Source organism: Zingiber officinale, chromosome 1A, assembly GCF_018446385.1.
Source record: "Zingiber officinale cultivar Zhangliang chromosome 1A, Zo_v1.1, whole genome shotgun sequence".
Lineage (NCBI taxonomy): Eukaryota > Viridiplantae > Streptophyta > Magnoliopsida > Zingiberales > Zingiberaceae > Zingiber > Zingiber officinale.
In genome coordinates, this window is record NC_055987.1 from 30,934,243 (window position 1) to 30,961,909 (window position 27,667).

General features: G+C 39.5%; 2 protein-coding genes across 3 annotated transcripts; one reads left to right on the top strand and one right to left on the bottom strand.

Moving 5' to 3' along the window:
• Window positions 1-1,611: 1,611 nt before the first annotated feature.
• LOC122001836 (nuclear transport factor 2-like) lies at window positions 1,612-4,399 on the bottom strand. The gene is made up of 9 exons (XM_042556794.1): window positions 4,198-4,399; window positions 3,911-4,048; window positions 3,533-3,806; window positions 3,221-3,435; window positions 2,998-3,127; window positions 2,796-2,917; window positions 2,599-2,664; window positions 2,247-2,313; window positions 1,612-2,100 (listed from the first exon to the last, which is right to left on the bottom strand). The coding sequence occupies exons 1-9, from the start codon at window positions 4,246-4,248 to the stop codon at window positions 2,021-2,023; spliced, it is 1,143 nt and encodes a 380-aa protein (XP_042412728.1). The 5' UTR covers window positions 4,249-4,399; the 3' UTR covers window positions 1,612-2,020.
• Window positions 4,400-6,608: 2,209 nt separating this feature from the next.
• Window positions 6,609-14,115, top strand: LOC122022608 (ethylene-responsive transcription factor-like protein At4g13040). Of its 2 annotated transcripts, none has more exons than XM_042580650.1 (7): window positions 6,609-6,837; window positions 8,364-8,420; window positions 8,930-9,060; window positions 12,187-12,271; window positions 12,704-12,884; window positions 13,497-13,618; window positions 13,723-14,115. In XM_042580650.1, the coding sequence occupies exons 2-7, from the start codon at window positions 8,378-8,380 to the stop codon at window positions 13,866-13,868; spliced, it is 708 nt and encodes a 235-aa protein (XP_042436584.1). In that variant the 5' UTR covers window positions 6,609-6,837; window positions 8,364-8,377; the 3' UTR covers window positions 13,869-14,115. The 2 variants fall into 2 exon arrangements, with proteins under 2 accessions (XP_042436584.1, XP_042436575.1); XM_042580641.1 differs by having other exon boundaries at window positions 8,367-8,420.
• Window positions 14,116-27,667: the final 13,552 nt, after the last annotated feature.

Consider the following 27,667-nt stretch of genomic DNA (forward strand, 5'->3'; position numbering starts at 1 on the left):
TGTCATATTTTGTGAGGAGTCACAATTAGTAGTCACAAGGTGATGTTGGATCTCAACATTCTTGTAACTTGGGTAGTAATGATGTGTTGCTAGATACCGCTCATTACTTATGCTTCTAAATGGGTTTAGAAGCATTGCCAACGTTACAAGAACCTATAGGGTCACACACAAAGGACAATTAGAAGGAGATTAGGTTTATATGATGAACCAAGAGGATTAGATTCATGTGATGAATCAAGTTGGATTAAGAGTAATCATAATTGAACTAATTGAGTTGGACTCAATTTGATTCATGTGTTCAATGAGTCTAATTTAGATTATGACTCATTGAATCAATTTAATTAAATGAATTAGATTCATTATATTAAATTGGCTTGAATCAAATGGTTGGATTTGATCAACCATGGGAGTTATAATGTCAAGTTTGACTTGACTTGAGAGGAAGATAAAAAGTCAAGTTTGACTTGACTATATGCCACCTCATTTGTGAGTTGGCATTAAGTGGCCAATAATGGTGTTATACATCATTAAGTTTAGCACATGTGTGTGCCACCTCATGGAGGTTACAAATCTCCTCTTTAATGGCCACATTAAATGAGAAAGGAGGTTACACTCCTTAATGTGGCCGGCCACTTATTGTGGAGTGAATGAGTTGTTTTTCAATTGGAGCCAATTCATTCCATCCTCCTCCTCTCATTCTCCTCTCCCTCTCCTCCTCCTTGGCCGAACCACCTAAGGTGCTAACACACCTTTGTTTGGTCTTCTCCACCTAGTTTGTTCGTGTGGATACGCATAGAGGATCGTACACTTGACGATCTCAAGATCCGGCGAACCTTTGGACAAGCGGGATTGCGAAGGGCATCGCATCAAGGGTAAAATCTCTCAATCATGTAGTTCTAGTGTAGATCTAGATGTAAGAAACTCGTACACGTAAAATTTTTGTTTTATTTACTTCACACGGATCTGGTGGCATGGGAATCGAGATTTCCGCAACGCGAAAAAGCGATTTTTGCGGCCCGAAAATCCCAACAACACCAACTCTCAAAAGGATGTCGATGGATATCAGAGGAAGTATACTGCAAGGTCGAGCGGGGTGGCCGCTCGGTCGAAATTTCGCCGCTCTTGTGTCCCGTCCAATCGGCCAAAATCTCGCTACTCCTGTGCGTGTGTTCGCTCAACCGCAATTCTGCTATACTTGTGTCACGTCCGCTCGGCCGAAATTCTGCTCTATCAATGTCGAGTCTTGCTACCTGGTCGAACAGGATAGCCGCTTGACAGAAGTTGAACTCTACCAATGCTAGCCCTGCTGTCTCGCCGAGCGGGGAAGCCGCTCGGTTCGACTTCTGCACATCATCTCCATTGAACGTCAATCGTTTGACTCCTCCCCTGTGTTGAACGCGGGATCGGACCGGAACCTTCTCCCTCTTATCGGTGCATGGTTGTTTGATCGACCTCCATGCCATCATTGTTTTTTTTCCTTCCCAATTATGTGTAATACTATTCTTAAATATATATATTTTGTTCGTAAAATACATCCTAAATTTTCAAATCGACTGCTAACACACTGGCTATGGAAGCAAGGGCAAATGTGTGCGTGTTTTGCCTGTGTATGGTGATCGAAGCTATTCCTTGTTTAGTTCTTAGGCTCTCGGGCCATGGCGCCAGAACTGCAGAATAAGAGGTTTGCCTACTTGACGGTAGATGCCAAGTTGAAAACTTGTGCCCAGTTCGAAATAGACGATGAAAAAAGAAACAAGCAAAAACCCTCCATGCCAAAGCGAAATGAAGCCATGCACTCTCTAGAAAGATGGGAATAAAAAGTGCATTTTGACCCTCTGTATTCCTTTTGTTGGCTGGTAGTAAGCATTGATTGTTATCGCTCAAGTCCCTAGTGAAAGAAGTTCCTTCCTTTATGTATTCTGTTGTCTAACTTATCAACTCCATGAAACAAGCTCCATAAATTATGTTCTGATGCCTTCGAGATCATGACCGTTATCAGTTCCCTCTACTGAAACACCAGCTACCATCGTTCGCCTTTCTCTCTCTTTTCGTAGTTCTGGTGTGCACCTCTGCTGCTAGCGAACTTGCCTTTATTGTTAACTGCAGAAATAAAACACTAGTTTAGAACGATACACAACGGCAAACAGTCTTCTCGTTGGGAGAAATGAAGCGGTCTTATGATGAAGCATTAGAAAACATAGATCACTATAATCAGCCCACGAAAGAAAAGGTTTAGCAATACTTGCCTCCTGAATGAAGAATCTTCTTTCTATGGACATAAACTATATGGTCAGCCATAGTAATTGGAGAAGCCTGAAGTGATGAGAAAAACAAATTAACACGTCATATTCAAACAAAGCTCATACAACATAGAACAGGGACCTAGACGGGTGCATCTATTTCGAAGAGATAAGTAAACCCAAAAGGTTGAGGCAAAGGGGTGTCTCAATAAACTTGAAAAGATGCAATCCAGATTGTTGTACAGACGATCTTGCTGTAGTGAGTTACTGGCGAGACAGTGTGTTTACCATCCAAAAGAGAGAAACTACATCAACAATCTTAAAATTTCAATAACAGATGAAAGTATGTGAAGTTTACCTCTATTGCCCGCTGGACAGCATCCGAGAACTTAAACTCCACGAAACCAAAGCAAGAATTTTGAAACTGTCATTTTGATGAAAATGCAAAACCATAAAATTGTGAGATTACTCAAATGAAAGAAATGAAGAAGCAATTTACAAATCAGTGAATGAAAAACAAAAGAGAGAGAGAGAGAGAGAAAGAATAAAAGCAACCTTATAGCGTTTGATTTGTATTCCACCAGGCTTTATCGGACCAAACCTCTTGAACTCTTCTTCAACTTGAGCAGGTGTTACATCAAATGGTAAATAATTCAAATATAATGAATAAGCATCATCTGTAAGCAGCAGAATAAGTTTAAATGATTATGTAATCAAACTGCAGAGCATTGTAAAAAACTTGATGTGAAGTTAGTACATTGTGCGTTCTGGAATTTTTTTCTTTCAGAACCAATCGATCCAGAAATAGGGCCACGAGAAGCTGGATGACCTGAAGCAGGACACCATGCTGGAGCAGATTCTGAAGCAGTATCCTTCATGACTTTGACCTGTATACATCAAGTCATTCTGCTCTTTTACAGTTTTAATGAACATGAGCAGAACTAACAAATTACATGCATCTTGTCAAGACCAACACTTACTACTGAAGCGTAAGATTTTTTGAGATTCTCCTCGTGGTCACTTTTAGTCTCCGATTTAACCAGCAGAGGTGGAAAGCCATCGGCAGTTACATCAATCACATTACCTGGTTCTTCTTCCTTCCAAGCGGAGCTCTCTCCGTTGTTCAGAGGACCACTGTCTCTGTTCATTTCGTCGCTCGTTTCATCCGTACGATGTGAATCTTTATCTTGGGAAGCTTCGGTGTAAAAGAAAGATCACCACATAAGCCAACACGATGATCAAGAGCTTGGCCGATATAAACCTGAAATTTAATCGATGGGCAGGAAAGATACCATTTTCAGGCTGAGGAGATGATCTAGAATCATTGAATGAACTATCCGGATGGCTTTCTGCCCCATACATAAGCATGTCATTCAGGACATAAAAGCCTGTTTCATGTGGAGCAAGGAAAAATGACTGGTTGAACTCCCTCTTGGAATTGTCTTCTTCCCTGGTGAGAAACCCTGTCACGAAGACCATCACTCCACCATCAAGCGAGTCCTGGCAGTTCACCCCTTTTATCTCCTCGATGCTGAAGTCCATGGACAGTATATTCTCGCGTATTCCCTGTTTTCCAAGGATCAAACAAATTTTTTTTTTTTTTGAAAAATCAACATCGGGACACGTAACGTTCTCTTTTTGAAAAACATACAACCGTTTCAAATACCCACATCGATGGTGGTGACGGAGGTAACGTTACCATGGCCATCAGGACGACCAAGTCTGCTCCTTTCCTGGTAAAACCGATGAACTAACTCCGGAGAATTGCGGACGTAATTGTAATACTGATCCACAAACGTTTCCCCAACCTAATAAAATCCACAAGTTTCTCAAAGATCGACGATCGATTACAATCGGAAAACCTCGATAAATCAACAACTAAAGCCGAAAAAAAAGGGTTCGACCCTTATCGCATTGGAAGAGGGATGAATCCGAATCGAAGGGAAGAAAGCATTACTATCTGCGCGTAGCGAAGAGATTCGGCAGCGCTGGAAGGCCGGACCGCCATCTGGTGAACGGAACTGCGAGATGCGTCGGCGATCTAAGCCAGATCGAACGGGAAGGATGGCGGCGGGGAAAACCCTCGGAAAGGTTCACCAGAAAAGGAAGGGGTAGGAGAGGCGACGCGACTCGCAGCACCAGTCTCGAATTCTAGCGCGGCCGCCGAGAGCGAAGTGGGGAGAGATATTGCCTTTTATAGACACACCCCTACGGGGAAGGCGGACCCCTCCACGTAAGCAGGGAAAGATATGGTGCGCCACACCGGACACAGTTTTACTCCCAGGGTGGATAATAACGGGCGAGCAAAGATTCCCAGTGCCTGATACCGGACACGGTTTTTAACAGGGCTGGCCAATTGGCTGCCTGGCTGTTCCGCCGATGGAGCTGATTGAAACCTCGCCAAAAATAACTATTTATTTAGCATTATAAATGAATAAGTGTACATTTTGTGCCATATAAATAGAAACTTTTTAAAGGAAAAATTAAAATATAATTTATCTATATCTAGATTTTAGAGATTGAATTTTGATCCTTTTATTTATTTTTGAAAATATTTTATCCTTATAAAAAAATTTATTAGCTTCCATTTTATGTTTGATATATTTACACATCGTCGTGGTAAATGTGTTTCTATTTTTTATTTTTTTTACTAAGCCAAGCGGTGATGATATTTACTATTTTTTATACCTATTAAATATTTTACAATAAAAATATAATTTATATAAATAATTAATGATATAATTTTATTAGATTTTAATTAAGTATATTTAAATTATCCTAATTATATTTTTATATCTATTAAATATTTTAAAATAAAAAATATAATATATATATATATATATATATATATATATATATATATATATATATAATGGGATAATTTTATTAGGTTTTAATTAAGTGTATTTAAAGTATCTTAATCATAATTAGGAGTTGAATAAAATTATTAATATGAAGTTATTTAATTAAATCATAACTTTTAATTTATCCACGTACCCTATTTTGGTCGGACAATAAATTTGGCGTGTCATCGAGATCGCGCAATGCGTCCGGACTCATTCTTAGGCTTGGGCGATGCCTCCAGGCCAATCATCTGGCTAGATTGATGTGTCCAGGCTCGACCAACGAGTCAAGGCTCGATTGACGTATCTAAGCTCAATCGGCACGTCTAGGCTTGACTGACTTGTCTGAATTCATCGTTGGGCTCAGGCGACATGTTCGGACGCGTCGTAGGGCCCAAGCAACTTATTGAAGCCCATAATCGGGCTCAGACAATACTTCTGAGATAGCACGATGCATTTATACTCATCGGGCTAGGTGACTATCTAAATGAATCATAGTGATAAAACGACTATAGCGACAACAACGATAAAGATGGAAATTCCAGGCACGACGGTGACAAAAAGGAGATGAGTTACCATCTAAAGTATAGTATCAAAAAAGATGGTGCGATTGATGCTTGTCTCCCTTCTCTCACTTCGGCCATCATTTAAAATACTATTTTTTTTTCTTTGTAACAGTCGAAGTTTTTATATATATATATATATATATATATATATATATATATAATATTATATATATATATATATATATATATATATATATATATATATATATATATATATATATATATATATATATATATAATATTATAAGTTAAGACTATGCTAATTTAAAATTACGTCGGTGGTAAATATAACACAGCTTCCTTATAAATTGTTTAACTCGAGTATTCATATCATTTAAGAAATTATTTTTTCCCATTTTTGAACAAAATTTAAAATTAATTTATCACAAAACATACCATTTTTACAAAAAAAAAATAATGATCTTAAATGTAATTTAAAATTTACTTATAAAATTTTAGGATTAAATTTCTTTTGAAAGATTTGCCTAAAAAAATCAGAGTCGAGTTTTAAATTTTCAGGTACTGTCAAAAATAATTCATTATTTGAGAAATTCTTAATTTGATTAAATTAATAACAGTTCATAAAAATGACGATTTATAAAAAGATGTCACTGTCCTACTTAGGTTAAAATTTTCCTAGATGTGAAAAAATAATATATTTTAAATTAAATTTGTATATCTTTTATTTTATTAGTTTCTTATAAGAATAAATTAATTTGGATGATTTTTTATTTTGGCAATTATTATATATATATATATATATATTAGAAATTCCAAAATTGGAGGGAGCAAAATGGTAACTAATCTCCGTTTTGGTAACTCGATGAAAATCCGTACCGAATACGGGCCGGAATTTAACGCAGCCGGTTCGGTTAAGTCGCAAATGATTGGGGGCAAAAGCGTAATGTTGCAAGTTGGGAGAGGGGCGTGAACAAAGAGGCACACAAAGCGTACGTTGTTCTTCTCTCCCCATCCTTTCAGGCTTTGCTTTCAACCCCACGACACACAAACTAACACAACCCAAGATGAAGCGAATACACAAGAGTTGATCGAACCCAAGGCGAAGGCGAAGGCGACGGCGACGGCGACGAAAGGTGGTGGATGCGGCCCTGACTTCTCCCCGCCACCTCCTCGGCCTTCATCCTCCTCGCCTCCCCCTCCCTCCGCGACGGTGGCGGGCGCCGCCCGGTACGCGACCATCACCTACCCTCCTTAATTCCACCTTGTGAAATTTCTTTTTCTATTCGCCTCTGGCGGTTTCGATGTTTGCTTCCGGGTTCGTACATGGCTTGTGGACTTGGGTGGAGGCGCTTCGGGTTGTTTGGTTGGTCGCCACCTTGGTGTCTGCTTTTGGTTGGAACTTGATTTGTTTCGACGGGCGCTGGGGGGGATGGGATCATGCGTGAAATGGAGGTTGGGGATTTGGGTCGTCGGGGGTACTTCGTTGACTCTGCGGTCAGAGTTGCTGCTATTGGTGCGTGTTAGTGATTGGGGAGTACATGGATGACTGGAAACTTGTCTCGTGAGCGAAGCTTCAATTTTTGTTTCTTATTGGTTTTGGAGGTTGTAATCTGGCTACCATGTTATATTTTAGTTTCTTTGAAGCTGGCGTTCTCGGTAATCTAAAGTTCTCGATGACCAGTCCCTGTTCTAGGAGGGAAGGAGTCAAACCAATGCTAATTTTTGCACTTGTGAGACTATATTATCACTAGTGTAAGCAACTGAAGCGAGGCTCAGTCATGGTCATCAAATCTGCTCACTTTGATGGTTTTTCCTGACTCGTCTACATGTAGTTCTGTTAGAAGCAATATGCAAAAGTGCTTTACGTGGCTGCTGTTATATCATTCCAAAAGATTGAGAATTTCAAATTCTCTGGTTTTGTTTGCCTCTGTTCAGTTGCGACTGACGCTCACATCTTCACGCAACAAACTATTTAGAAGTACTATTCAAATAATGAGAACAAATTCATGTTGATCTAACTGAAGCACCAATGGGAAATGACGAAACCGCAGGAGAAGAGTTTTTCTCAATTCATGATCTCAAGATCTCTATTCCTCTGGATGATGATATTGGTTGCACGAGAATTGAGATTATAATGTCTCTGACTTGGTGGAAAACTAGTTTGCTCCTCATCAATACTAGCAGGCCTTGATAGGAAGGAGATCAAAGCTGGACTTTATGTAATTATGCAACTATACTAATCAGATTGACAAAAGAAAAAAACACTTACCTGGGAGGCCTTTTAGGAAATTCTCTTCACCATCGTATTAGTTACTGGTCTTCATTTTTGTATTAAGCACCATTTGGGAGACAAAATATAAAATAGGAAAGAGTTGAACAACTCATCATCGTCAGGATCTCTTTTCCTCAGATTAGTGTATCATTTGAGGCTTTGAGCTGAGGACTGAGCTAATATAGGTCTCTGAATGAGAGTCAAGCTAATTTATAACTCATGATAAGGAGAAGAAAGTTGGTAGAGACGTAAACTATGCAATTGCACTTACTGAGATACAAAAAAGCTTAATCAGGTGTCTTTTCAAGGAGTTTTCTTCACTGGCCTTACAGTTACTGGTCTATTAGTTAACCAACTTTGAAGTAAATAAATATTATTGTATTGCTTTCTTTGGTGCAATTTTACTTTTCCATTATCTTTTATGATACTGTTGAAAAACATTCCCTTTTTTTGTTTGTTAATTTGTCTTTATCATTGTTAGCAGAGTAATCAGCCATGGTTAGCATAAGGAGAAGAAGATATTTGGGGCTATGCTCCGGTAACCATCGTTTTCAATTTCTTCTTTGATTAGCTCAATGATTGCTAGTTATTATTTTGCTCCTCGGACTTATGAGTATAGCGAATTTATATGCATGGTAATTTTACCTTTATTTGTGGAGAAAGCTAATCTTCATATTTAATCAAAGTTCACCTTTTGAAAATCATATTTATTTTATTTTTTAAATTTTGATCTTTTGAGAAATAATATTTTCATTTCTTTTATCTTTGAAGTTTTAATCGTTCTAGATGACTAGTATGCTATCACATTGGTGAGGGCATCTTATTACCTTCATTAAGTACTGAAATTAAAAATATTTATCATCAAAATGCATAATGGACATGGTTGATTTGTTGTTTTGTCTTAGTGACATGAATCTCTTAGATCAACCTGAACTGGAAGTATTTTATTCAGTAACTAAATGAGCTTAGAGTTCCTTGAAAATTGAATGAGCTTAGATGATGTACCAAACTTACAAATTCAGCATATATTTCTATCTTATAATGCAGGGAAAAGTTCCTTTCCTGTTTTGGTTCCTAAGCCAATGGATAATAATATTTCTGTGGATAATTCTAATCCACATGTGAATCTAAATAGTGTGCATCCCGTTCCTTCAGTCGATACTGGCCTTGGAAAGATGGTATGATCAATTTGTTGGATCTTTTCAGTTTGTTTGGTTCTACTTTCCCCCCTTATTTTTATTTCCATATATAACCTGATTGTGTGTTCATTTGTACCTTTTTGTCATGATTTAAACCTGACTATTGGACTTGGATGGAACTTCTACATTAATGAATTTTCTCTTATATATGATAATCTATGTTTGCTAATTTTCTATTTTCTTTGTTTTTATTATCCCTTGAGTAATTTTACTATTGAACTGGTATGCAAAGTCATACTTATTTCTTTTAAGGATCCTACATTTAGTGTTGATTGATTGAACATCCCATTTTGTTTTATTTGGTGTTCAGTAAATATTTGTAATTTATGGCTGATAATATGCTTGCAACTAGCATAATTACATGCACACTAATTTTCTGAGTAGTAAAATAACTTGTAACTAGATGTACATGTATATAGGCTTTAACAAATGAATTTATCTTGGTAGATCCAATAAGGATGATCTAGCGAAGATTCATGACTTCGTAACAGCAAAAGTGTCTCCTTTCTGACAATAGCCTCGTTCTTTTTCTGTAACTAGCAAATGGCTTCTTGGTTTTATGTAGGGAAAGTTTGGGATTGCCCTTGATGTTTAACTTCTATCATTTTGTCCATGAATTTTTGAAAAGCCTCAGAATTCTTGGTGTCTTTATTTCAGTTTCAATGTAAAGTGAACTGGTCCTGGTAGTGTGAACTTTTTGATTTAAGGCACAACCTAATAAATGCCACTTGGATTAATTAGAAAATTAAATGTAAATTGAGGACCAAATTTAAGATTTTCTAAGATTAAATGACCAATGTATTGCGGGGGTCAAACATCAGCCTCCCAATCGTTGATCTGTTTTTTGTAATATTCTAAACTTTGGTTATCAATAGTTAATTTGCTTGTGAAGGTTATGGATGTATTATATCTATATACACCATTGATTCAAATATTTGAGCATTTCCTGAGAGTTTCAGATTAGAAAACTGAGTTAACCATGGCTGTGGTCATGCCTCATTCATTTCTAAAAAGAGTTGGTGTGAATGGAAGTATGATAGAATGCACATTTTAAAGACTAAAGCAAGACGTCCATGGGTGTGGGGACATCTAAAAGATGAACTGTCATATTGCTCTATGACAATTATTGGCTGAAGCAGTTTCAAAAAAGAAAATGTAGTTGAAGGATCTCAGGACCTATGGCAAGAAAAGAATACTGGTTTTCTTTAAAATCATAATTTGAATCACATTATTAGTCGATTTAGAAAACAAGAAGTTTACCTTATGAGAAAGATTTGTGCTTGCAAGAATTTTAAAAGCATGGAAGATTGGAAGCATGCATTCAAGTCATCGCAAGTGCATAGGTAGATATGTAGACACATATGCGGTATGTAGTCCCATATGTGGTTCATGTTAGAAGTACTTCGAATTAATTATATTTGAAAACTACACAATAGCATGTGCAATAAAATATTGAAATTTGCATCCATTATACTTTTATCGAAATAATCAACTAAACAATCCATATAAAATAAAAAAAATTACAACTATTTCATACTATTTCAATATTCCCATCTAACCAATCTTTATAGACATAAATTGTGCATCTATCACATAACGTATCCATTTTATTAACCTAATATATAAAAATGCACAATATTAAAACACTTGACATGTACCGTGATAAGTGTTTTTTTACTTTCATCACCAAGCCATAATTTTTCTTTGTGAAAAGTTTCAAAAGTATTGTTCCTCTAGTGAGATTAACTAACTAAATAACCCTTGCACTCTTAATCAAATTCCTCATCATGGACAGTCCTCACTATTTAGTTTTTTCATTATATTAAGGAAAATGCTAGTTTGTTAAGATCATCTTAATCAAATTCGTCATCATGGACAATCCTCACTATTTTTTTCCATTATATAAAGGCAAAATACTAGTTTGTTAAAATAATATTTTATGTGAATATGTGAATGTTTTTGATGAATCAGTCTAATTTGAATGTAAATGTGCCCAGCATATTGTCGCCTAGACAATATATTCTACTCTAGATTGCTCACTTTGGGGACTGGAAATGAGATTTGTAATGAGAACTTTTACTGCATATGCATGTGTATTCTTAAGTACTTTATTATTTTGTTTCTGAAAACAATATAATTAAACAACAGTTCACTTAGAGATGTATTCTGACTAAAATATAGTTGGTGAAATTTTGAGTCACATGCTCTATCTTCATCTTCAAGAATCTTGAGTTAATAAATCAGACTATAGATGGTGCTTCTGATTTTGTTTCATAGGCTGAAGAACACCATAACAAAATTTTCACATGCAAATTGTGTGGTTGCCTCCTAAATTGATCTGACGATTGTCTTAGTTGTTTCTCAATCAAATTCAGCTTCTATATAACAGGGCTGTTCTGAGCACTAGTAAGAGCTAGCTTTAACTTTTTTTTTATTTTTCAGAACATATCAGTTTTATAGTAAAAAATATTGGACGAGAATCAATCTTAAATTAACGGGCATTACAACAACATAAGTGATAATATACCTAGATACACCACTGAAAAAAAAGTAACAGAAATTGATTATATTCTTGTACATTCTTTGCTATATATATATATATATATATATGTAACAGCAAATGATCTGTATCATTTGGGGTTGTAGGTACCTGTGATAGCATTGCCTCACTGGTATCATGTTAATATTTATCTTACTGCCTCATGTAATCTATTGATGGAAGTGACATTAATTTACTGAAAGGATATAACATAGGTGTTGAAATACATGTTAAAGGAAGTAGAAAGTGAGGAGAGGATAAAACTTACTTGGATGAAAGATATGAAGGGACTGAGCTGCAGAGGGAAAATGACACAAAAGATGTACATAAAAGGAGCTTTATATGTAATTTTACGATATTTTGTCTTCCTCCTGTTCATTTTACATCCAAGTAAACAGACCCTTAGTTCACATTTGAGAAGGCCTCTTGCTTAAATAGCTAAAGCTCCCCCACCTAAGTTCTTTAACATTTTGGGTTGGGTTATGTTCCATTTTGAGCTTTAGCATGGTAACAGAGTAGCAATGTTGGGCATGATATACATGTTAAATACTTATGCTATTTTGCAGGAAGACAAGTCTGCAGCATTTTTTAGATCCACGAATGCATTTGACTCAAGCATGTCAAAGGAGGAGCCAAATAATTACTATCCTGGTTAGCTCTTTCAAATATTCTAATTTTTAGTGTGGGCTATGAAAATAGGACTCTCTGTATCAAGATTTAGCTTCGTTTTTTCCTCACTTGCATGGAATCATGTATTTGAAAACAGAAGATAAAATTGCATCGTCTCTGTACCTTCAAGTCATTTCTTTATTATTGATGCCAAAACATATGTATATGAGGAATAAAAAATGCCACTTGTTACCTAAGATAGAAAAAAGGAATTACATCCCCCTTTAGTGACTTAGCGTGCCTCACCATGATTGATATGTGTTGAAATGATGAGACTGGAAATGCATACTTTTGGGTGTCAAGGATTTATAAATTTCTCATGAAAGGCTTCGGCTTGCTATATATATATTAGTGTATAGATTCCTTTGATTGTGTACTTGAAGTGATATGCCCTTTCATTGCTCTTATTTTTAGGCAAAGAAATTAAACGCAGAAAGCGACATAGGAGAAAGCACTATGAAGACCAGGAGCCATGCATAATGAGAGGGGTATATTTTAAGAATATGAAATGGCAAGCAGCAATAAAAGTTGAGAAGAAACAAATTCACCTAGGAACAGTTGGATCTCAGGAAGAAGCTGCACGATTGTATGACAGGTATCAATCCATAAGATGCAGTTGTGAGCATGTTTTTTCATCTTCACCAGCAATGTCACACAATTAAGACACAGCTTTAGAAGTTGTGGTTAGAATGTTTCTGTATCGCTACCTCAACTCTTAACAGGCATAGGCTTTGCATAATTTTTCATTGAACTTTGACAGGAAAGAATCTGGGAACTAATTTAGATCAATATAACAATCTACAAGAAAAATAAAGAATATTGATAGGAATTAACTGATCCTAGCCTTTAATAAAGTTATATCATACTGAAATATTCCCTATACTTTAGACTGATACTAGTTGCGAATGTAACAACATAAAGGTAGATGAAAATCTGCAGTAAAAAAAGTTCAGTTGTGAATTGATACATGCAAGTTCCACATTCTCAAGTAACTTCAGTTGGCTGCTGAAAAATGGCATGGCACCATGTAAATGTCAAAGGTGCTTTGGTGCAACATGAAATTTTTTTTTTGACAGAACAGAATAAGAAAGTTTTTGTGTTGAAAGAATAAAACATAGAGTAGGTGCTATAATTTCTCTATCTTGGTCATGTTTCTCATAAAATTGGTGCCTTCTCTGTATCTTGATTCTTTGTTTTGGACATACAGAGCGGCTTTTATGTGCGGGAGAGAACCTAATTTTGAGCTCTCAGTGGAGGAAAAAGAAGAACTTAGACAATACAACTGGGATGAGTTTCTGGCCCTGACTCGCAGTGCAATTAACAACAAGAGTACATAAAATGAAGCTCATCTATATATTCATTTTTCATGCTCAACTAAATGTGATGCTGAACTATTGATGTTAAATAGATGTTAAATTGGTTTTGTTTACCAGAGCAGCAGAGAAAGTTCAGTGTAGGGAAGCAAAAAAAGTCAGAGACTAAAACCACATATAGCAACTGGGAGCACGAAAGAGCCACTCGTGCGTCATCTATGTCTGATGATGAAGACGATGATGTCGATGTCGATGTTGACCCTTAAGCCTGTCTCATAATTAACCAAGACCCGAGAAATCCAAAACAACAAGCTCCCATAGTTACAGAGTCGAGACTAGTTTCTATACGTGTATATATAGATGATAACCAGGTAATATTCTTATTAATTTGCTTTGCAACTAAGGCCCCTATTAGGGCGATTTGCTGTTTGAAGCATCAGTATCCTCAAATACGTTCTTGTTTGAGATACAATTTGTCAACATTTTTCAGAAAGTCTTTTTCTTACCGTGCAAGCTATTTTCTGTCAAATTTATTTTACTGGAATCTGAAAAACGTGTGACACGAACGAATTTGTCATGGTCACGTGGTGCGGGGTATGCAATTGTGTTACTCTCTGTACTATTTATTTATTTTTTAATTTTTTTAATTAACATTGGATATCCAACTAGTATGACAAAAGATGATTCGCTCAGAGTCAAGACATGAGGGAGAACATGTTTAAACATGTTTAAGTTTTGATTTCAAAATTTTAAAGGTGCGTTTGGTTTGTTCCATTTTCATTTTCATTTTCTGAAAAATGTGTATTTTTTATTTTTTTAGAAAATGACTTTTCCGTATTTTTCGTTTTTTTAGAAAACGTTTTCTCATTTCTTAAAAATGAACGTGGAAAACGTAAACCAAACGCGTTTTCCATTTTCTCAGAAAATAAAAACAGAAAATAACATGAAAAATATAAACCAAACGCCCTCTTAATATCCCATGTTTTAATCACTACACCACCTGAGCATATCTAGTGCTTCAACTATTAATTGACATGGATTGAACCATCTAATCTAATTATGTAATTCGGGTCTTATAACTTTAGTTTATATTATGTTCATGTTAATTTTAATAAATATATATAAAAAGAAATGATATCATAATGATGCTAGTAAGCATCTAAATTTGTTTAGGTAATATTATAATTCAATCTTAAGTAAAACTCTAAATGACATAAACATCAGTTAAAAAATACAATAACAAAAAACGACCAACAGATTTTAGAGATATATATAGATTCGAGTCTCAAATTTTTGTTTAAGCTCCCGATTATCTCAATCAGATTTTATCTTTAGGGTTTAAAAATTATGTTATAGTATTAAGTACATAAAAATTTTCAAAAAGGAAATTTTTTTAAGGTACTCACAAGATGTACAACGTAAAGAGTGAGACATTTTATATATATATATATATATATATATATATATATATATATATATATATATATATATATATATATATATAATTTTTATATACTATGGATCTTATGTTGTAAACCTGTGTACACCCTCTCAACTAGGGGCGCCTCAAATGCACTCGAGGCGCCTTGAGTCTAGGGTGCACACGGGTCCGTAGTCAAAATCATTATTTTTTAGTTGACACCAAATATTCAATTCTTTAAACCAATTAATCCAGAATGACTGGCTCAATCCTATAAAAGTTTTCCACCAACCACTAAAGTAAATCAGGAAGCACTAATGGAGATTATCCAAATAACCAGTGTTCTTAGATCCACTTTTCACTAGAAGAAAAATCCTCATAACTGAGACTCAAACTTTATATCCTTAGTTATCGACCTAACGTTTACGGTTGATATTTGATGTTTAACTTGAGATTTCAAAAGTTCAGATATGTTTTTAATTGACATCTTCACTATATATGATTTATTATCTTGCTATTTAATTAAGAATCTAGATCTTTTAATAACCAACTCTCAATTGATTTGGTGAACCCCAAAATTAAGTTTCATTAATGTCATTTTTTTCTTTTCATACTACAAATAATTTTAAGGTTTATTAGTAATTTCAACTTCTTATCTTTCTTAAATCACATGCGCATTATTATCTGCATCACTTCTTTTCACCGCTTCAATTCTCACCGATTCTTAGCGTTCTCTCCTCCCATCTCCCTCTCTAATTTTTGCTATAACTTTCTCCTTTTATCCTTTTTGATTCGGTAATGATGAGGGGTCATACTAAAGAAAAGTCAAAATAAGGAAGACCGACTGACGTGAAAAACAAAGTCAAGAAGGGTATCCAAGTCGGCTGAGCAGGCCAGGTGCAACCGAGCGAACTGGGTATGACCGAGAGGACTGGTATGGTCGAGCGGATTGCGTATGGCCAAGCGGATGACGCCAGTTTAGGAGACAAGCAAGCCGGGTAATATTGCCCTCCGACATCAAAGGAAGCTAAGCAGCAACTGGTCTCGCTAACCGGGCTCCGCGTCCAGTCAGACGAGGATAACCGACGACCGTCAAGAATAAGGAAAGAGATGAGCTGACAGACCCTAAGGACACTGCCAAGCGGGGGCAGCCCGGCCGAGTGGACTCCGGTCGGCTGCGCATGACCCACTAAATATCTTGTCATATCCTTTTGAGAGTTTGTGTCACTGACAGCAAAGCATGCCCAACAGACAATCATACTTTAGAAGCTCCCAGGCTGTCACATCAGAGAATTGCATGGTTGCTTAAGGAATGGTATCAAGGATACTTTTCGATTGTTCTTTTCTTAGGACACCTAGGAAAATGTGTTTACACTTTGAGATGTGTGCACGAACACTACAGTGACACTATAAAAGGGGGTTCCCATCTACAAGAGGAGGTATGCGCAACTTTATTTCCTACACACTTTCTCTACAGTTCTTCCTCCTTTGAGATCACCAGAGACTGACTTGAGCATTGGAGGGCCAATGCCAGAAACCCCTTCCTGGCCCGACACTGGTGCTTTTGTGTTGCAAGACTACATGGAGTCTTCGCTTGATCAACCTTCTGGCTACATCCCCAACTCACCACCATCTCCATTTTCGGAGAGGATTATATTTGGCACCGTCTGTGGAAACACCACTGTAGTCGAAGTGAGAAGATGGAAGACGCTAAACGATTCACCACAATGACGTTAACACCAGAAGAGTTGGGCATGTTGATATAAGCATGAGCTGTGAAGATGTTGGAACAGCAGTAAGCAATGGTCGGCCGCTAAGCGGATGAGCTCACAGTATTGGCGACAGAACATCAAGACGAACATAGAGGTCAAGCCAAAAATCTTGCCACTCACAAGACTAACAATAAGCCAACTAGTACATTCGAAGATGCATTGAATGCACCCATTCGGTGCCACCAAGCATTGTTCCGCACCCTTTTGGAGGAACAAAGCCGAGCAGATAGGGCACAAGGATCCTCTTCGGATGATGCACTTATCTGGGACGAGCGGAAGGGTAAAACACCTAGGCTCGACGACATGGCCACGCTACATTAGTACACTGACAGAGTCAAATGCCGAATGTTCCTCACCACGCTCTCTGGATCAGCCCAGAGGTGATTTAGGTGATTGTCGATCGGATCTATATGTAGCTTTAAAGACTTTCGAGCGGCGTTCCTGCAATTCTTCATAAGTAGTCGCCGCCATCATAAAACAAATGTCAATTTGTTCGTGGTCAAGCAGGGGCCCAAGGAAGCATAGTGGGCATACATTAAAAGATTTAACCGAGTAGCTATGGAAGTCCCATCCGCCACTCCAGAGATCCTTGTAAGTTCATTCTCACAAGGGCTTTTAGAGGGAAAATTCTTTCGCTCGCACATCCAGAGGACCCCCAAGGACTTCGATCATCTGGTCAGATAGGCCACCGAGTACATTAATATTGAGGAAGCCCAGGCAACTTGGAGGAGGGAAGTGATCCCTAGGCTAGCCAACATCCCAGAGCATCGAGCGACCCATATTCACCAGTCGCCGAAGGGGCCCCAAGCAGGAGTTGCACAGTCACAGCCCAAGCCTAGGACTCATGTAGTACAACATGTAGAAACCGAGCGGGTGAGATTCACCGAAAGACAACAATGGACACTGCTCTTCAACTCGTGTCATCGGGTGGTGACACACGACACTAGAGACTACTACAGTCTCAAGCTAAAGCCCTGCCGAGCGACCTCACCAAGATCACACTATTGGTCCCCATCTCCTTATCGACACTATTATAGTCGATCAAGAGAGCGGTGTGAAGAGAGAAAGTCAGCAGCTAATGAGCATCAACTGCCGACTTAGAGTCGAAGAGCATCAACATCAGGTGAGTGGTCGTGTCCATCAGTTCAGGAAGAGAAGAACCAACACAACGCCACTCGGGGTGATATAGGAACGATCGCAGGAGGCCTAACCGATGGTGACTCCAATCGAGCCTAGAAGTCACACGCTCGATGCTTGGAAATCCACATCGTCGAGTGCAGTAGAGCAGTAGTAGAAGGACCAGAGATCAATTTCGATCCTCGAAACTTAGAGGAAGTGGAGGTCCCTCACGACTAAAAATAGGTACGCAGCAGAAGAATAAAAGGCAATGCTAACAAAATCAAGTTTTACTTAGTTTGGAGCTTTCAATGACCCCCTACTCTAAGGTCTGTACTTATCGAGTGCTTTTGTTAGAAAATCCACTAATAGTCTGAATGATTACAAAGTTTAGTACAAGAACTAAAAGCAATGTTACCGACAACAGAGAAAATAGGAAGATCTTGATCGCCGCTTGTCAAAGGAGCTTCACAGCATCATAGGAGCTTTCTCGGAGCACTGCACAAGAGTGAAAGTTGTAACAGTTGTTGTTCTAAAGCTCCTGGTCGAAGGCCTTTATATAGGTCCATTCTGGGAGCATGGAACCCCTCCGAGTGTCTGAACCACGCCAATCGATTTGCCTCAGCCAGTCGACACGCTCCACCTTAGCTTCTCGATGAGTTTTCGGGTCCGGGCATTTGGACCGACTCCGGGCGCCTGGACAGACTCCAGGCGCCTGAACCGCCCGGGTAAGTTGGTTCGGGCACCCGGACCAACTCCAAGCGCCTAGATCCATTCTGGACGCCCCGACTCTCCTTTTTTTTCAACAGTTTCTTCCCTGCAAAAAGGGTTAGTCTAAATAATAGAAAATATATTTACCATGCAAAACAGAGTTAACACAACATAATAAAATAAGAGTAGTAATTAGATCCCGTCTCCTCGAGACTAGGATCTAGTTAAGGTCTCAGCTTAGGTTTTCAAATGAACTTAAGTTAGACTAATACCTATAGTTCCCTCAACGGAGAACGTGTTCTCACTAGATCTCTCCTCCAGTTGCTTACCTTCACTTACCAACTACAGTCACTTGACTTGCCTTTGACCCACCAGGTCTTTCCGCTAATTGTCAGGTCCGCAGACCCATTTGGATTTCGATCGGTTGTCAGGTCCCGCAGACCCAACATGACTTCCCGCCAGATATCGGGGCACGCTGACCTATCTAGAGTTCCCACCAGCTATCAGGTCCCACGAACCTAGCTGGATTTTAGCCTAGTATCAGGTCCTTCAGACTCGTCAACTCCTGCACACTCAGTAGAAAGGTTAAACAACAAAACACTCTAACTTTAAATCTCTTATCATTCATCAAAACCTGAGTTAGATCATTAGTACAAATTACACCAACACCCTGATCATCAAAGCAGTAATCGCTAACTATAATATTCACTATATTTTTATAGATACAAGTAGCTCGGTGAATATTATCTTCAAAAAGGAATTCGATCAGCTGTAAATCAACCGAAGCAAGTTACAACCCATGACGACTCACTTATACGGGTTCACCGGCAACGATGTATTGTCGATCGGCCAAGCTCGGTTTGCCATATCCCTTGGGGAACAACCACTCAAGAGGACAAGGACAACGAATTCATTATGGTAGACGCTCCGTCCGCCTACAATGTCATACTCACTCGACCGATGCTGAATGAATTTTGGACAATCGTCTCCACATTTTTGTTAAAGGATTAAGTTCCCCGTCAAGAGTTCAATCGGTGAAGTAAAGGGCGATCAGCTAGCCACTCAGCGATACTACATCAAAATAGTCAAAATCGAGTCGAAAGCCGCTCAGAAGGCCTAGTGGCTAGAGGTAAACACAATCTTGGAGGAGCCTCCCTTGCTGGTCTATGAAGAAAAGGAGAAGGTTTGAGTTCATCCTAGGCGATCGGAGCCTACTACTTTCATATCCGCCGACCTAACTGTAGAAAAGGAGAAGTTAATTGTTTGTCTTAGGCAAAATCATGATGTATCCTTGTGGGCGACGCACGAGCTCCCAGGTATTTCACTGACCATAGCGTAGTGCGAACTACATGTCTGACTGGATACCAGGCCAGTGAAAAAAAAGAAAAGAGACTTTAACTCAGAGCAAAATCAGATCATCCGAGTTAAAGTAGAAAAACTACTGAAAGTCGGCCACATATGCGAAGTACAATTCTCTAGCTGGCTAGCTAATGTGATGTTAGTCTCCAAGTCAGGCAATAAATAGCGGCTTTACATTGACTTCCGAGATTTGAACAAGGCGTACCCGAAGGATTACTACCCGTTGTCGTGCATTGATCAGATGATAGACTCAACGACGGGTTGTGACTAATTTACATGCTAAACACGTACCAGGGCTACCACCAAGTACCACTCGCCAAAGAGGATCAAGAGAAGGATAGCTTTATAACGGCCGATGATACCTTCTGCTACAATGTGATGTTGTTCGAACTAAAGAAGGCTAGAGCTACCTACTAAAGATTGATAAAAAAGGTATTCCGAAGGCAAATCGACCGGAACATAGAAGTATACATCGATGACATTCTAATAAAATCCCTCCGAACCACTGATATCTGTGCAGATATCAAGGAGACTTGCTGAACGCTGAGAAGGTACGGAATTAAATTCAATCTAAGTAAGAGTCTGTTCGAAGTAAGGATCGGACACTTCCTCAATTACATAGTGATAGGGTAGGGGATCAAAGCGAATCCAAGCAAAGTAAATGTCACGCCCCCAGAGGAGTCCCTGTTCGAGAAAATTTCGGCAGCATCTCCCCTGTATGGTGGACAATCTGAAACTTTTCTACATCTCATATACCTCAGCCACAGGCGGCTGGAATCATAACAATAAATAAAAACACATTCCACACAACCATCCACGTAGTTATATATAATCAAACAAAGTAGTAATACTCTGACTCGAAAACCACCCTACTCAACTACACTCGTAAAGCTCAAAACCGACGAACTCACCTCTTCTGCCGTCCAGGCAGGCATGTAGTAGAGTAAATCCAAATCATACCAAAAGTCCATCCAACGGAAAGATTCCATACAATATCCATATGTAAAGTCCAAAACAAAACTAAAACAAAGTCTGATAGCGAAAAACTAAAATAAAACAACAACTCAAAAACCAGCAGAGGTGTAGCACTACGTGCTGTGGGGACCAGCGACTGGAACTCCCTCCTGACAGCATCAACCTGAAAATAACAATAATGGAGGCGGGTGAGTCCAACACTCAGCAGTACAATTGATATGCAAAGTAAAGAAACAACACCTAGCACTAATCATGCGGTCTCCCGATAAGAAAGATAAAAATGCATCTCAAGTAAACAGGAGAATCTGTACTAACCTGGTCCTGAGCAAACAGTCCGAGTGGTATAGGAATCCTGTATGCATGTCAAACATAGGTATCCAAACAATATGCAGCATATAAATGCAGCAACCACAAACACAAGCAATAAATGCATCATGCATATGATGCCAATGATGCGTCCTGGTCACCCCTGACGCCAGTCAACCATCTCACACAAAAGTGAGGCCGAGTGGGTAGGGCTGTGACAACCGTGCACTCTGTCGTCACTACTCCTGATGAGTGACCGAGTGGACGGGATGCTGTCGGAATACACCTATCCTCCTACCCCAAATCATAAATGGGGGAGCACAATGCTCTCATCTCCCGGTACACAATGACGGGGAGGAACCCCTGCCGGATAACACGTTGTGTCACACTACCCATGAGTGGACCAACGGTGCCTAACAGAGTCCCTGCTGCAACACCCTCTGCCTGAATCGACCACTAACCCATGAGTGGTGGTGTGTGCAGATCCATGTAACTGGCGATGTGTTCAACAATAATGGAGCAGACTATCGCACAGCATGCAATCATGCAAATGATGCATGGCAATAACCATATAAACATCCTGACCTAATCCATATATATAGAAAAGTGCACCCTAGGTCAACGAATCATATCGAATCAAAGGTACACAGAAGGTATAAAAACCTAGGTCCTGAACATGGTGAAGCATGGTATATCACTACCCCCTATAAGCATGTATAAACAAATAAAGTATACATGGGATGCAAATCAAGCAATCAATCAATCATGTATCAGATATTGGGTAGTGACTAACCGAAACAAATAAAGGACATAATTAATGCAATATGTTAATTTCATTACTAAGCATATCAAAGACAAAAAGTCAAAAGTACCCGCCTCCAATAGAAATGTCCAATCTGGTCCGAATACGACGTCGAGATACTCGTCTCGCGTCAAAGTCCTGTGATATCAAACATACATTTTTTATTTAGATACAAATTAAACGAATAGCTAAATAAAAATCCTTAAGAATAATTTAGGGGAAAACCCTCTACCTTAATTAAATCCACAATTAACTAAGGTTAATTTCCTTTAACCCAAATCATAACATTAGATTAAAAGTCTAAAGCTCCAATCTACCTATTCCCAACATAAACACAATCAATCTACACGAAACTCAAAACCCTAAACCTTACCTCAATATCCCTGTCGTGGTCACTGATCTACTGCCAAAAGGAGTGGCTGCTGGACCAAAGAGCAGTCCACAATACCCCAAATTTCCAGATCCACCAAACAGCACACCCTACTGAAAACATCGGATCGAAAGGTATCAAAAGGTCAGATCAAGCAGTGACGATTACAAACCAAACATTACCTAATTTCTACAAACCTATACAGAAAATGCAAACTACATTTCCTACCAAATCTGTTCTCAGCCGCAGCTTACCTCAACTCAGTGTCGACAGCTTCCTCCTTGCTGGAGAACCCACAGAACCTCTCTGACCGTGGCAGTTAGGGCACTAAGGGCTGCGGTCAGGTACGTAGGATGCTGGCGGTGGGTTTCAGGGTAGCGCACAGAGGAGAGGAAGAACTAGGCTCGACGTGGTGGACACACTGTGCCAGTCGGCTATGGGTGGCAATCGGCGGCGCAAGATCACAAGGGAGGCCGGCGGTGACTTCTTCCTGAATGCCGAGGCAACGACGGCTGCTCAAAGACTAGGGCTCAGTGTCGCGGAAATCAGAAGGAGGGCCGACAGTCGGCGTCGGCTCACAAGGACGAGCGGCGCATCTTGATCCCAGCGGCGGAGAGGGCTCGGTTGACGGCGCTAGGGCAAAGGCGACAACGGCGCTGGGTCAGATCTGGTGGTCGGTACAGAGGAGGTGGCCGGCGACGCTCGAGCAGTTAGGGCAGGAGGAGACGGCGTCGGGCGAGCGGTTTCGACAGAGGAAAGCACACGGAAGAGGGGAAAACGAAGGAAAAAGAAGAAACAAAATCAAAAGAAATAGAAAATTTAAAAAGAAAATTAAACATTTCCTCCTTTAAAGGGGTAGCCAAAACAGGCTTTTCCGGACCCCGTTTTTATCTCCGTTAACTCGCCCGTACGAGCTTTGAAAAATTCCCGAAAAATTTCTAAAAATTCCGGAAAATTCCTTCCTTAATATTCACCTATTTCCTGGTATTTTACATTCTCCCCCACTAATAAAAATTTGGTCCCCAAATTTCGTTATCTACCATCAGCAAGTACCAACAACAGATATAAAGTATAAATGCTGAACGGTAAACTAAATCACATACCTCAAGTAAAAAGATGGGGATAACGTGCTCGGATAGTATCCTCGAGCTCCCAAGTAGCCTCCTCATCTGAATGATGCTGTCATCCGACTTTATCCAGCCGGATAGTCTTGTTCCGCAACTGACGCTCTTTCCGGTCCAAAATCCGTACCGGAATCTCCTCATAGGTAATGTCAGGCTGAACTGAAACTGAAATATCTGCCAGCACATGTGTCGGGTCAGGTATGTATCTTCTCAGCATAGATACGAGGAATACATCGTGCACGCCTGACAGGGACGGTGGTAGTGCTAACCGGTAAGCTACCGCTCCGATCCTCTCTAAGATCTCGAAAGGGCCAATGTACCGCGGAACTAGCTTACCTCTGAGGTCAAATCTCTTCACCCCTTTCGTGGGTGAAACTCGCAGAAATACATGGTCGCCAACAGAGAACTCTAGTGGTCTGCGTCTCCGATCAGCATAACTATTCTGGCGATCCTGCGCCTCTGACATCCTCCGTCTGATAGTACGGACCAACTCTGCATCCTGCTAAACTCTATGAGGTCCCAACAACTAGGCCTCTCCAACCTCATCCTAGAGGACGGGTGTCCGACAAGGTCTACCATACAACGCTTCAAACGATGCCATCTGAATAGTCGAATGGAAGCTGTTGTTGTAAGCAAACTCTACTAATGGTAGATGGCCCTCCCAACTGCCTCCGAAATCAAATACACAAGACCTCAGCAAGTCCTCTAGAGTCTGAAAGGTCCGCTCTAACGGTCCATCTGTCTGCGGATGAAAAGTTACTGAAACAGAGCTGCATGCCCAAGGTCTGCTGCAGTCTCTGTCAAAAACGAAACGTGAACTGGGGGTCTCCATCCGAAATAATAGTTAACGGAATACCACGTGATCCGATAATCTCCCGGCAAAACAGATCTACCTATCGATCCAGGAAATCAATCTTCCGGATCGCTAACGAGTACGCGGATTTGGTTAATCGATCAACAATTACCCAAATCGCGTCATGGCCTCGTCGTGTCCTCAACAAACCTACCACAAAGTCCATAGTAATGTGTTCTCATTTCCACTCAGGATTAGGAACCTGCTGAAGTAAGCCGGCAGGTCTCTGGTGCTCTGCCTTTCTTTGTTGACGGACAAGACATCTAGCTACAAAATCCGCGATGTCTTCTTTCATGTCATTCCACCAATAGAACACCTCAAATCTTGTTACATGCGGGTCCCGCCTGGGTGGATCGCAAATCGAGAGCGATGAGCTTCCTGAAATAGTTCCTGTAAGACCGGATGAGACTGAGGTACGCATAATCTGTCTCGGAAGTGTATAACACCCTCCTCGTCTCGTGTGAACTCGGTCTGCTGCCCGGAAATTATCTGGCTGCCAATAAATTGCAAATACTGATCAGCAGCCTAGGGCTCTCGTATCCTCGTCCTGATCAACAACTGAGCAACCATGGTAACCAAACTACCCTACTCTGTCTGTCCTTACCCCTCAAGGCCCAAACTGGAGAAACCTTAAATCAAGTCCGTGACCACAACTCGGTGTCAAGCTAAAATCCCTCCAGACTTTCTGCTAAGCGCATCGACAACCACATTAGCTCTCCCCGGGTGATAGCTAATGGTACAATCAAAATCTTTCAGGAACTTCATCCATCACCTCCGTCGGAGATTAAGTTCCTTCCAAGTAAACAGATATTTGAGACTCTTATGATCAGTGAGAATCTCAAATGTAACGCCATATAAATAATATCGCCAAATCTTCATGGCAAAAATAATGACGACTTGCTCCAGATCATGTACAGGGTAGTTCTTCTCATGTTCCTTCAATCGACGAGAAGCATATAAGACTACCATATCGTGCTGCATCAGAACAGTGCTCAACCCTGAATAGATGCATTGGTGTAGAGGACATATTCGTCCTCTCCAGAAGGTAAAATAAAAATCGGAGCCGACACTAGCCTCCGCTTCAGCTCCTAGAAGCTGGTCTTGTCATCCTTAGTCCAAGTAAACTTCACACCTTTCCAGGTCAGGCGTGTCAGTGACATAGCTATCCGAGTGAAACCCTCAACGTATCTTCGGAAATATCGAGCCAAACAAAGGAAGTTGCGAGTCTCTTCTATAGACTCCATCTACTCCCAACGGTAACAACCTCGTCCTCCTGTGGAACCACGGTATACTCCTACTGGTGACCGTGTGTCTCAAACATCTCACAGAAGACAACCAAAATACGCACTACTGATCTTCACATCTAGACGTTTCCACCGAAACATCTCTAGAACTATGCAAAGCTGATGTGCGTGACTCACCGTAACTCCGAAATAGATCACAACATCATCAACAAAGACAATGGAAACCGATCCAAACATCATGGGAATACCAAAATCATCAAGTCTCTGAAAACATCTAAGGCTTCCCAAACCCTAGTGGTAAAATCATGACCCATAATGTCCGTATCACAGACATTTCTAACAATAAGATCCCTGACAATAAGTCTGAAATATAATCACCAACAATACAAATCACCAAGAATAGATCCACCCGTGTGAGAGCAACGCTCCATCACAGAAAACACCACATATGTGGGAGCAACGCTCTACCACAAGAAATCCTCAATATGTAGGAGTAACAATAATCCATACATGTATCTGCAATAGATATGGGAGAAATGCTTCGCTACAAGCAATCCGAAACATGTATATGTGGGAGCTCCGCTCCACCACAAACGATCCATAAGTGTCCAAGGCACCTAACTATCCATCTAAAGGCTGCAAGAGACCACTCCACCACATATTACTGTGGGCAGCCAAAGGTATCAACAACCTAATAAACAAATCAAATCCATAGTCAACTCTATCATCATCCTAGCGGGTTGGTCATCCACTAATAGGAGAATTAGTTGACCGGGTTATACAACCAATACTATAATGTAGACACTCAGCATTCTACATTCAACATAGGTAGAATCATCATGATGCTACCCACCATACACCTGGCACACATGCACACACAACATAAGTATGATCGACATAATCCTCCAATTTGTACACACCAAATACACTCATAGCACAGGTATAAATCAGTGTGATACCTCCAACAATACCTGTCAAACCCGTGTGCATATATCAACATAGGTATAATCAACAATACACCTCAACAACACTCACATGACATATGTACACCTATGCCAAGAGTATAATCAACGTAATACTTCCAACAAATCATAATCGACACGTGTATACTCTCAAAACAATCATATAATAAACGAGATACCTCAAATATTACACCCAACACATCTGCACATATCACAACTCAGATTAGATCGATAAGATACATCCAATAAAACACTCAAACATATGTGCACATTCCACAACATAGTTTTTAATTGACAAATACCTCCAATAAACAATCAGACATGTATGTCTAACCCCTCGGGTATAATCTACTAGAAACTCACAATAATCATATGTATAAAGGTATACGACCCAAAAGATAAAGTCAGAATTTAAGAACATCAAGACACTCTCATCTTCATCCTCAAAAACATCAGCCCACACAATATCAGATGAATAAATCTCTACTCCACATGAGGGCAAATTAGCATTCAAAACATCAATCATTATTTATCCACATAGTCCCATATCAGAGGAAGCATATATCATTTTTTTTTTATATCATCCTGTTAACTATCTGTAACCAACCAGGTTTATTAAAATCTCATAGGCACATTCAACCGTAAAACTCTCTAGCACCCGATTATAATCTAATCACCAACTATAATCATCAAACCTGTGAATATCATACATGACAATCACTATGTTACCATCAACGACAACCCAAATAATAGATCATCAAAATAGTTATCCACTAATAGATCATCAAACAACCACATAACATTTACTCTCATAAATCATTAGAAATCAACACATCACAATATCTGATCTTTCAATATCCCTCAACCTCAAATCATTCTCAACAATGATCAAACATGATAACTCTCCAATGCCCAATTTTCATCGTATCGGATACCCTATTATCCAAAAGATACGAGTATCAAAACTTTACTGGCTAAGTCCACAGGAATATATAGGTATCATCCATTACCAGCTAACAATAGCAGAGGCTGGTAAGTGCCTCCATCTCCT

Excerpts from the sequence above, each read along its gene's own strand:
- LOC122001836 (XM_042556794.1), bottom strand. The coding sequence starts at position 4,248 with ATGGCGGTCCGGCCTTCCAGCGCTGCCGAATCTCTTCGCTACGCGCAG. Across the intron at positions 4,049-4,197 it reads CTCTTCGCTACGCGCAGATA|GTTGGGGAAACGTTTGTGGA; the intron begins GTAATGCTTTCT and ends GGATTTTATTAG. Across the intron at positions 2,101-2,246 it reads GAAGATTCTTCATTCAGGAG|TTAACAATAAAGGCAAGTTC; the intron begins GCAAGTATTGCT and ends TTATTTCTGCAG.
- LOC122022608 (XM_042580650.1), top strand. The coding sequence starts at position 8,378 with ATGGTTAGCATAAGGAGAAGAAGATATTTGGGGCTATGCTCCG. Across the intron at positions 8,421-8,929 it reads ATATTTGGGGCTATGCTCCG|GGAAAAGTTCCTTTCCTGTT; the intron begins GTAACCATCGTT and ends CTTATAATGCAG. Across the intron at positions 13,619-13,722 it reads CAGTGCAATTAACAACAAGA|AGCAGCAGAGAAAGTTCAGT; the intron begins GTACATAAAATG and ends TTTGTTTACCAG.